This window comes from Pezoporus flaviventris, unplaced genomic scaffold, assembly GCF_033815535.1.
Source record: "Pezoporus flaviventris isolate CSIRO_AGI_PZ_B2104156 unplaced genomic scaffold, CSIRO_AGI_Pfla_v1 ptg000160l, whole genome shotgun sequence".
In the NCBI taxonomy this organism is placed as follows: Eukaryota; Metazoa; Chordata; class Aves; order Psittaciformes; family Psittacidae; genus Pezoporus; species Pezoporus flaviventris.
In genome coordinates, this window is record NW_026892708.1 from 197,261 (window position 1) to 209,250 (window position 11,990).

Consider the following 11,990-nt stretch of genomic DNA (forward strand, 5'->3'; position numbering starts at 1 on the left):
CTGGACTCAGGAAAAGAGAAGCTGGTTGTGGGAGAGCCGGCAAGCACAGCAGGTACACCAGCTCCAGTGACAAGTACAGCAGCATCGTTTGAGAGTTCTGAAGGTTTTGAATGGCCTTTGGGTATCCTCGGGACCTGCCTGCTGATTGTGGTGGGGATCAGCATGCTGGCACGCACACAGACTGTGTTCTACCCACAACCATTTTGTCTGATCTCAGAAGTTAAGCAGAGTCAGGTTTGGGTCCTATCTGGGGTTAGACGACAATATAGGGGGACCAAGAAGTTTTCTCCAAGGAAGGACAGTCATGAGTGGCAGGGTGTGTGGGACAGTATGGGCAAGTATCTAGTCCACTGGGCCCCTCCAGTGCTTTGGAAGCATCGGAGATGGAAGGCAGCTGTATGGAATCCCCAGCAACAAGCTGAAGAAACTGCTGAAGGGGACAGTGAATTATTTTGAGCCTGGTGGGCCCATGGCACTTCAGGCCATCAGAGCAGAGATGCAACACAGAGATGGACTCATGATCGAGGGGTGGACTTAGCAATGGACACTATTGCCCAGGTTATTCACGAGTGTGAACACTGCACACAGCCTCTCCTGCTCCGACTGTTACAAGAGATGGAGCCTGACATCATGGACCAGATGGACTCAGCAGCTTTATAGGGACTGGTCCATGCACTAAGATAAGAGTATAATGAAAATGGGGGATCTGAGCATGACGTGAATGGTATGGAATAAGGGGTGGATAATGTCCTGGGTTCAGCAGTAGCAGTCATGTTTCTCCTTCTTGGTAGCTGGTGCAGTGTTGTGTTTTGACTTTCAGCTCGGGAACAGAGCTGATAGCGATGTTTTGGTTTGGCCAAGGACTTTGTGAGCTTCATGCTCTGCCAGGGAGGAGGGGAAGCCAGGAGGAAGCAGAGACAGGACACCTGACCCAAACTGACCAAAGAGGTATTCCATACCACAGCACGTCATGCCCAGGATGTAACTGGGAGTTAGCCGGAAGGGCTGGGAGACTGCAGGGTTGGAGGAGGTATCGGTCAGAGCTTGGTCGGGCTAGGGGGGGCGAGTTATTGGTCGGCTGGTGGTGAGGTGTTGTATTCTCTTCCTTGTTATTTCCTTTATCATTATTATCATTGGTGGTAGCAGTAGTGATTTGTGTTATACCTCAGTTACTAAACTGTTCTTATCTCAACCCTGGGAGTTGCATTCTTTTCGATTCTCCTCTCCGTCCCTCTGGGAGTAGGGGGAGGGAAAGAAGGGGGGGAGTGAGTGAACGAGTTACCTAACTGGGTTTAAACCACGACAGTCCCTCACCTCCAATAAAATTCCTCACTCTTACCTGTGAGTTCTTTCGGCCTGGGAACAGCACTGATAGCACTGACGTTTTTAGTTACTGCTCACATGTTTAGACTGACCAAGGACTTTGTGAGCCTCATGCTCTGCCAGGGAGGAGGGGAAGCCGGGAGGAAGCAGAGACAGGACACCTGACCCAAACTGACCAAAGAGGTATTCCATACCACAGCACGTCATGCCCAGGATGTAACTGAGAGTTACCTGGAACGGCTGGGATTGCAGGGTTGGACGAGGTATTGGTTGGTGCATGGTTGGGCTGGGGGGGTGGAGGAGTTATCAGTCAGTGGGTGATGAGGTTTTGTGTTCTCTTCCCTTGTTATTTGCTTTATTATTATTGGTGGTGTTTTGTGTTATACATTAGTTACTAAAACATTCTTATCTCAACCAGTGGGAGTTCCATTCTTCTGATTTTCTTCCCCATCCCTCTGAGAGCAGGGGGAGGGCAAGGGGGGGGGGGGGTGTGGTGTGTGTGTGTGTGAGAGAGAGACTGTGTGCCTGGGTTTAAACCCAGTTTTCAATGTCAATCTGTTTTTCTGCTGGAAGGCACCAGACTGACAGTCCAGGAGATGCACTGGAGGAGCGTAGAACAGGATTTCTGAGTGGTTTTGAATGTCTTTCTTCCCCATGGGGTACTGGGCTAAAACCAAGGCTTGAGACGTGGGAAGATCAATATAACAGAGGGAGAAATAACTCTCAATCAATTTTGGAAACAAGAAAAATATGTAATTCAAAGATTATTGAAAAGAACTACATGAAGGCAAAAAAAGCCACTAAGTATACGTGGGTGCGCTTGTGCAGGGTGAATAATGCAGCTTGAAGTCCCAGATACAGTCAGCTGGTTATTGCACTTGCTCCATCAGCTTCATCAGGGGACCCAGGCCAGCAGCACCTTGGCTGTTCAGGGGTGAGGAAGACCCCAAATCCTCTCTCCCACCAGCACTAAGGCTCTTTGTACCCCTGCTTAAATTCACAGCAGAGCAGAGGCTCAGATATGACTTGTCCCCATTTAGCACAAGGGCTTTGTTGACCAACAGACTGTCAGAGATTTATTTCACAGAATCCCAGCCTGGTTTGTGTTGGAATTGTCTTTAAAGCTTGTCCAGATCCAATCCCCCTCCAACGGGCAGGGACACCTTCCGCTAGAGCAGCTTGCTCCAAGCCCTGTGTCCAACCTGGCCTTGAACACTGCCAGGGATGGGGCAGCCACAGCTTCTCTGGGCACCCTGTGCCAGCACCTCAGCACCCTCAGAGGGAAGAGCTTCGGCCTAAGAGCTCATCTCAGTCTCCCCTTGGGCAGGTTCAAGCCATTCTCCTTGGCCTGTCCCTACAGGCCCTTGTCCAAAGCTCCTCCCCAGGCTTCTTGTAGCCCCTTTAGGTACTGGAAGCTTCTCTGAGGTCTCCACACAGCTTCTCTTCTCCAGGATGAACAGACCCAATATTATCAGCCTGGCTCCGTACGGGAGGTGATCCAGCCCCTGACCATCCTCGTTGCCTCCTCTGTACTTGCTTCAGCAGCTCCATGACCTCCTTGTGTTGCAGACATCAGAGCTCTATCAAATCCTCTTGACCTTCCCACAGTTCATCATTGAGAAAATGCTTATCAAGCGGGCAATGGAGACAGTGGTCAGTGCCTTATGTGAAGTCTGAGCCTCCTTTTTGTGGGCTCTACTTTCATTTAGCACAATGAAGACACAAAACACCATGGTGATGTCTCAGGGCTGCTATTGAGGAGCTGATACTTATTTGGATGAAATATTGAATTCTCAGGCCACACTTAAAACCACCTGAGGCTCCTTGAAGAGAACCTTTTGTTGTGCAGGTTCTCCATACCCTGCACTTGCTTTGTGATCTCCTTAACAGTAATAATGACCAATAGGGACCAATAATGACAAATAATGGCCAGTAATTATCAATTCCATGACCACATGATTCTTGCTTACCTCCACAGTACTGAAGAGCTCCAAATGTGCTTTCAAACCCTGCATAGATGTGGCAGCAGCTTTCGCTCCCACAGCCTCCTCAGAGCCGCCTTCACCTCCTTGTTCCTCAGGCTGTAGATGAGGGGGTTGAGGGTTGGGGTGAGGATGGAGTAACACACCGACACCAGCTTTGCCTGATCCCACGAGGATGCCTCATGAGGCTGGACATAGGTGAGGGTCGCGGGTGCATAGAAGATGGTGATGGCAGCCAAGTGGGAGGCGCAGGTAGAGAAGACCTTCAGCCTCCTCGTGGCCAAAGGGATCTGCAGGACGGTGTGGAGGATGTAGGTGTAGGACACCAGGATCATCAGGAGAGAGACCATGGCGTTAAACACAGTGCTGTAAACCTGCAAGACCTCATTTGTGCTTGTGTCTGAGCAGGAGAGCTGCAGGAGGGTGGGCAGCTCACAGAAGAAATGGTTGATGCTCCTGGCCTGACAGAAGGACAACCTCCCCACCAGCGTGATGTGCACCAGGGAGGTGAGGAACCCGATGGTGTACACCAGCACCATCATGCCATAGCAACGCGCCCTGGTCATGGTAGTGGTGTAGAGCAGGGGCTTGCACACAGCCGTGTATCTGTTGTAAGCCATTACCCCATAGAGAAAGCTCTCACAGATAGCCAGAGCCACGAAAGTATACATCTGGGCAAAGCAACCCCAAAAGGAGATGTGGCTTCTCCCCAGCAGGAAGGTCTCCAGAGCTTTTGGGATGATAGCGGAGGAAAGGCAAACATCCATGCAAGATAAGTGGGTCAGGAAGAAGTACATGGGGATGTGGAGGTGGGGGTCAGTGTTGATCAGCAGGATCATTGTCAGGTTCCCCAGCACCATGAAAACATAGAGGGATAAGAAGACTGTGAAGATGGTGGTTTGTAGCTCTGGGGCATCAGAGAAACCCAAGAGGATGAAGCCGGAGGGAACAGTGAGTTTTCCTGTATCTGTCATTTCAACAAGTTGATGGATTTGGATTGAAATGAAAGGAATCACTGAAATACATCCCTACAAGAGAAATAATGTGGAAGTTTAGTTGGAGTTTAATCCACAAAGTAAATGCAATAGAAAAAGGTATATTTGTAATGGTGTATTTCTGTCTGTAACTCAAGATCTGAAGTCAAAGAGGTGAAGGAGCTCATTACACAACAGGAAATTAAAAGAGAATAATTCTACAATGATTGATATACACATCACTAATGAAACAGTGAGAAACATCATGTCTATCCAAACGTAATACAATAAAACCAAATAAGTACATCACAAAATGTGGAAAACAGAAAAGATGTTGTATTTTCTTCACTGATTTCTGGGAATTTTAAGGATTATTTTTCTCCCTTTTTTGTATTTTTCAGAGTGGATCAGTGCTCTTCTGTAGATTCATTAATTGTGCTGCATCCTTTTCAACACCACACAAAGCCATGTACTTGAAATTTGTTTTAAGTTCTAAGTTTGTTATTTTGGTGTTTTTGAAGCAAACCTACCCCATACTAGGGCACTTTTATTCACGCCGTGGGTTATCATAGAATGGTTTGGGTTGAAGGGAAATTAAAGCTCACACAGCTCCAAACCCTGCCATGGGAAGGGACACCTTCCACTAGAGCAGCTTGCTCCAAGCCCCTGTGTCCAACCTGGCCTTGAACACTGCCACAGATGGGGCAGCCACAGATTCTCTGGGCACCCTGTGCCAGCATCTCAGCACTCTCACAGGGAAGAATTTCTTCCTTATTTCCAACCTGAATTTCTCTGTTTCAGATTAAACCCATCACCCCTTGCCCTATCAATGCAGTCCCTGAAGAAGAGTGAAATATAACATGCCATCAAGCATGTGAGAGGCAGCAAGACCAGGGTCAAACTGGACCCACCACCCATCAAACCCTTTTGTACCTGCTTGGTTAAAGAGGAAGGTGGTGGTGGATGCAGTGCCTGCAGCTCCTCCTGGAGGCCATGCGATGGGTTGAAGGAGAGATGCTTGGGAGCAGGATGGTCCAGGTTGGCTGGTGGAGGGGTTTTATCTCACAGGAGGCATTACCTCAGAGGCTTGTGTTGTGCAAACTGTTCTCCCAGAGGACCCTCCTCCCTCGGATAATTAGTTTGACTTGATCAGCAAAACAACCTCTCAAGTCCTCTCTCCCCAAACTCCTTCTGGCTGCATCAACACCTCCAAGACCAGTTCTCCTGCAGAGACCCACCCAGGAAGACAGGCCCAGGATAGTTTGCTTTGTATTTCCCCATCTATCACATACCTCTTCCTTTCAGTGTTTCCCTGAGGAAGCCCTTTACTTCCACACAGATCATCTAATATTGCATTGAAGGGAGTTGAAAACAAACACAACGGAGCATCCTCTGTGTGGATGGTTTGAGGTGCTCATGGGGATTATTTTCCAAAAGGCAGCTTTATTTCCATACACTTGACTAGTGATTGTACAACACTTAGGTCAAAAGCATTGGCTCAAAATGTGGCGGCTTTGAGGATATATCAGGATGAAGTCAGATTTCGCAGTCTTCATCTGAAGAATCCTGAGTGCTGGTGTGTCCTGAATGCTTCTCCTAGATGAAGAGACATTATAAAACCCTTGGTAGAAAAATTAACTGATAACCTTGTCCCAGACATTTAGAAAACACAAAGGATGGGGCAAACAGGGGAGAAAACTGAGCTATGAAAGTGTGGGGAAGGAAGAAGGAGAAGTACACAGGTCGCTTTAAATGTTTTCAATGCAAACCTTGTTTTTTGCTAGAAAGCAACAGACTGACAATCCAGGAGATGGACTGGAGGAGGGTAGAAAAGGATTTCTGAGTGGTTTTGAATGTCTTTCTTCCACATTGGGTACTAGGCTAAAGCAAAGGCTTGTGAAGTGGGAAAATCAATATAACAGAGAGAGAAATAACTCTCAATCAAATTCTGGAAAGAAGAAAAATATGCAATTCAAAGATTATTTAGGAGAACTACATGAAGGCAAAAAAGGCCACTAAGAATGCCTGTGTGCACTTGTGCAGGGTGAATAATGCAGCTTGAAATCCCAGGTGCAGACAGCTGGGTACTGCACTTGCTCCATCAGCTTTGTCAGGGGACCCAGCCCAGCAGAACCTCGGCTTTTCAGGGGGGAGGAGGACCCCAAATCCTCCCTCCCAACAGCAGTCAGGTTTTTTACAACCCTACTTAAATTCACAGCAGAGCAGAGGCTCAGATATGACTTGTCCCCATTTCCCACAAGGGCTTTGACTTCAAGAGACTGACAACTTTATTACTTAGAATCGCAGCCTTCTTTTGTGTTGGAAGGGACCTTAAAGCCCCTCTAGTTCCAACCCCTGCACACAGGCAGGGACACCTTGTACTAGGGAAGCTTGCTCTAAGCCCCTGTGTCCAACCTGGCCTTCAACACTGCCAGGGATGGGGCAGCCACAGCTTCTCTGGGCACCCTTTGCCAGTGCCTCAGCACCCTCCCAGGGAAGAGCTTCTGCCTAAGAGCTCACTTCAATATCCCCTCTGTCATTTCACGTGACCAAACCTTGTGGGCTGGAGTTGAAATACCTGGAAATATCAGTTAATATTTCCTTAAAACCAGAAATAACACCAGAAATCATTTGCTAATATAAGACATGAGCTTAGATACCAGTTGGTTTGATGCCAGCAGGGCAAAGCCACCACCTACCTTCTCCCTTTTGCACTCTGAAGCCTGAAATAAAGTTTATTGCTATGTTCAATAACATTTAAATAATAAAATATATTAATTTCAAGTAATATTTAAGTAACAATGACTTTGGACAACAACTTTCTTTCCAGTACACAGTCACTGTCAGGTCTCAGGCTGCAGCCAGAGGAAGTCCTGTCCATGCCAGCACAGAATGTAGCCTTGGTTTAAGGAGAAGCGTGTTTTCCAGCTGTCATGCTTCCAAGTATGTTTAGTCCCTTCTTTGCGAAGGTGCTATATCCACCCATCCTTGAAGATGCTACATCCAACCAGGCTCTTCAACGCCCAATATCCAGCCATCCTTGAAGGTGCAATATCCAGCCTGCTTGCTCTCCTCACCAGGGCAGGGTAGCCCTCTCCTTTCAGCTGACTAGGAACCGTGAATGTACAAAGAGCAGAGGACTCTACTTTTTGCTTTCCTCATGGCGTTCTTCATATTTGCATTTCTTAGGCTGTAGATGAGTGGGTTCAGTATGGGGACAGCCACAGAGTGCGTCATGGAGACCACCTCATCATGCTTTGAGGACTGGCTGGAGATGGGGTGCAGGTACATGAAGAGGAAGCTGCCGTAGTAGAAAGCAATGGAGATGAAGTGAGAGGCACAGGTGGAGAAAGCTTTGCGTTGACCAACCACAGACCGCATCCGCATGACAGTGGAAAGGACCTACAAGTAGGAGATGAGGATGAAGACCGTGGTGCTCAGTACCTTGAACCCCACCACGGCAGCAACCATCACCTCGATGGAAGGGGTGTCAGAGCAGGAGAGGGCTAGCAGTGGTGGTCCATCACAGAAGAAGTGATTGATCGTCTTGGACCGACAGAACGGGAGACTAGATATGGAAACCGTGTATATGGTAGAGCTGATCACGCCAGCTAAGTAGGCACCAGCCAACAACCCAGTGCAAAGCCTTTGGGACATGACCATGGAGTAGGAGAAGGGGGTTACAAATGGCCATGTAGCGATCGTAAGCTATAGCAGCCAGCACGTAGCACTAGGTGGTGGCACAGGTTGCAAAGCAGAAGAGCTGAGTGTCACATCTAATGAAGGAAATCACCTTCTTCTCCACTAGAACATTGAGCAAGGCTTGAGGGATGATGTTAGAAGAGTAGCAGACTTCCAGGAGAGACAAGTGGCTTAGGAAGAAGTACATGGGGGTGTGTAGGCAGGAATCCATTCTGATTAATGCAATTACTCCCAGGTTTCCTATGAAGGTAACCACATAGATGGCAAGGAATAAGACAAAGCACATCACCCACAGGTCTTCCTTGTTTGTGAAGCCCAGGAGAATAAGCTCAGAGGAGGACGTATAATTATCTTCAACCATAGTGAACCTATAAGCAGTTTGCCTTATTTATGTCTTCAAATTGAAATGCTGAATAGGCCCAAACCCCTCAATAATGTTAAGAATGTCAGGTTTTGTCTATCAATCAGTTACACCACTTACATACATACAAGTCAATATAAGGTAAATTCTCTTTGAGAGAGGAAAACACCAAGTTCCAAGGCTAAACACCACAACCATCACAAACACACTTAGAAGCAAGCAGATGTTTTAAGGCAAAGGAAGGAGGGCAACACCAGAATGAATAAACTGCAGGGTTCCTCATAGTTCCTCTCAAGCCATTGACGCATGGAAGTCCTTAAATTCCCCAGTAACTGCTGGGAAAAGGGAATTATTTCTCATCTTTTGGGTGATGCTAGTCCAGTGTAAGTACATGAGGAATAAATAGCTGTTCTCTGTGACCCAGGAGGAGATCCTTGAGAGCAAATGTGGCTTTCCTTAGGGTAGTATGGTGCAGAACCAGGATTTCTCACCCCACTTTGCTTTAGACACGATGCCTAAATTGGAGACAAAAGATATATTCGGGTTTGACCAAAGATAAGTTCTCCCTGGGAGAAATCAGCAGCTCCTAAAATCACAGCTTACGACAGGTAGAATAAATCCTCATTGATTTATCTTGCCTAACATTAATCATCACTTGACAGAGTTACACCAGAGAGCAAAGCAGGAGTGTGCGTGGCTGGCATCTGACAAACAGAGCCATGCTTAAGAGTCATCATCATTTGATGACCTTTTGCTGAAGGGGTGAGCTCCCCCTCCAGAGCCAGACTCCTCAGTTCAGATGTCTTGTGAGCAACGCGTGTGGTCTCCTGGTGTTATTAATGGGGATTTAGAGCTGCTTTTCACTGCTCACATAGACATGCCGGAGGCAAAGCAGCTCCTGAGCCATCACCACGGAGCTGGAAGATGTGACCCAAGTAATGAAAATCAAACTGTTTGGGTCTGGGGCTCAATCCTCCCCCTGAGGCAGCATCCACCTGCCCAGACACACACATCTCCTGCCAGGGGACAATTGACCTGAAGCTCACAATTAACAAAGGCTCACCCTTGCTTTTTCTTGCTTGACAAACCAAGTGCTTGGTCTGAAGTGATCCAAGGTGCAGATATGAAAGCTGGGATGTGTCTAAGGCTGCAGCTTGTGCTATACACGACAACTTCCCCCCAGCAATCACATCTCCCTGCAGTTTGAGCACACTCACTGGAATGGAGATAAATTAAACTGAAAACCCATACCTTGCCGCCCTCGTTTAGATATTATCCATGCAGGTTGCGGGTCCGCACTCTGCTGAAGAGTTAACTGAATATTTATCCCTGTATTCCTGGGGAAAGGACCTCCATTTGTGGCTTTCCTACTCCGATTTGGCAACACCTTGCTTTTTGGCCAAGCTTTCAACAAGCTGCCCTAGGACTCACCAAGCAGACTGTTGCTAGTGTTATCCAAGATGTAACTCTTGACATGGATAAGGGAACATCCGACTGCTGTTGAGACCCTACAGCCAAGCAAAACCTTGCAGCACGTAAGAAAAAGGTGGTTTTATCTTAAATGAAAGGAGAGACTATTCCAGAAACCTCCACTAGATGGTGGTGTTGTATAAGAAATCCTGATCCATGAGTTTCTAGCCACTTACTTGAAATCTTCTGCCTTTTGATACCTAGAGGGACTCCTGTGACCATTTTGCACCTCTTGGAGGTGACCACAGAGAGCAATGGTACCAAGAAGGAACAAAAATCACACAGGAAAAGGAAAAGATTTTGTTCAGAAGTAGATGAAATGCAGCTTTGAAGGGGAAATGGGCATCTAAAGAGCAGGCATATGTGGATACTGTCATGTCCTGCTGGCAACAGTAAGAGTCAGCATCAGGATGGTAACTTCAGTAAACTAGAGTAAAGAATAAGAATATATATATTATATATATATAATAAATATATATATAATAAGAAATAAAATATAAAGGATAAAGTATAAATAAAGAAGAAAGTATAAAAAAATAAAGATTTATTCCTTAGTGCTGGCCAGGGTCACATCCCTGTTTGGGTTATTTTCCCCTGGATTAAAGAGTGTTTTTCCCACTGGGGAAGCCACAACTCAAGTGACCACAGGTGGAAAATCTCCACCCAGGACTCAGCCAAGCCTTCTCCTGCCTATCAGCCCATCAGCTCCAAATCCATTCCCAGAGGAGCTTGTTAACACAACTGGATCAACGGACATCTCTCGCCTTTGAGTGATGAGCTGCTAAAGAAATAGGGAAGTTTTGGGTGTGTGGGGAAACCCTGTGGTGACTGTTTTCCCTGGTGGCATTGCGATTTTATAGCAACCAAGATATGGGGGAGCTGCAATTTGTGCCAGGAATGACTTCTTGCATAGGAAATAAAGACTTATGATTGGGTTTCTTCATTACCTTTGGTTTTCCCGTTGTTTCAGGGTCCTGGTGTGTTTCCATGTTATCTTTGGGTTTCTCTAATCCCCATTGCCTCAAACCAAGGTGCAACTCTCCTGCGGCAAATTCTACTGATAAAATTCTTGCCTTTGTTTTTAACAAACCACTCTGGGTATAAATTAGAAAACTCCTTAGAGCTTCTCTTAAAGGCTTTGAGAAAGGCAGAACTTGAGGAGGAAAACTGAAAGGGTGAAGTTCCACAGGTGCCTGAAAAGAGGTGGCAAAGCCCAATTTGACTGTGATTTATACAGCATTGAACTGAAATCATGTGTATAGAAACTGCAAACAGAAAGGAATAAGGGAGACCCTCTTGTTGAGTCATGAGGTTCAGACTGGATCTCTTTGCTTTCTAAGTTCCCTCTCTGAGAGCAGTCTGCATGCAGCTGGATTCCATCTTAGTCTCAGGCCTGCTATTCATCTAAAGAATCAAATGCCAGCTAGCAGCAGTTTGCATTTGTAAACTCAATCACAGGATTTGTAACAGCACTTGATCACTGAAGCTAATATACACGCATCTGCAATTAAATATCCAACCTAACACAACACACTGAGATGGAGCTAGATGGCTGTGCACAGATCGAGATGCATTCCATCCCGTAAATAAAGTCAGTCCATCTTTCTCAGAGTGCTGTGCTCACCTCTTGCTGCTGTGCCAACAAACAGAGTTGTACTGAATTCCAGTTATAAATTGAGGGCAATGTTTGGTTGCTTTACTCAGTTGTTAAGAATTTCTTAAATGGGTTTAAGTACAATTATATATATGGACAGGTTTCTGCATCAACATAACTTGTCCAGCTGATTTCTATGCTCTAATGTATAGCAGAATGTTTAACAACAAACAGAATAGGATATAAATTAGTGAAATTAAGGTAGGATGTAAAATTCAACTTTAAAGCCCCAGTTGCTGTTGCTGACCATCCAACCAGTGTATCCTACCAGAGATGTTCTCATGCTCAGTGTGTGGACTTCCCAGGGATAGGTTTGGTTGGACTCGATGTTCTCAAAAGGCCATTTTCAAATTAATTGATTGATTGTAAGAAACAAAGATTTTTAGCCTTAAATCTTTGTATCATCAGAGAAATGGCACTGCAGGAAGGCAGTGTGCCTTCCAGCGGAGGGAGGGAAGATCAGTGCTTGCTTCAGGCTGTTTCCCATGGTGTTTCCCTGGAGCCCCAGGGAGCCCTGCAAGGAG

At 46.4% G+C, this 11,990-nt stretch overlaps 2 protein-coding genes and 1 pseudogene across 2 annotated transcripts in view; 1 reads left to right on the forward strand and 2 right to left on the reverse strand.

Annotated features, from left to right (window-relative positions):
- The window catches only part of LOC133283275 (olfactory receptor 14C36-like), a 538,687-nt gene that overhangs the window by 148,569 nt on the left and 378,128 nt on the right, over positions 1-11,990 (forward strand). The window lies entirely within an intron of this gene.
- LOC133283277 (olfactory receptor 8I2-like) lies at positions 3,350-4,279 on the reverse strand (the record flags this gene model as incomplete). The annotated part of the gene is made up of 1 exon (XM_061479970.1): positions 3,350-4,279. A coding segment is annotated over exon 1 (930 nt), but the record flags the coding sequence as incomplete, so codon positions are not given.
- On the reverse strand, positions 7,388-8,342 carry LOC133283279 (olfactory receptor 8U3-like; annotated as a pseudogene).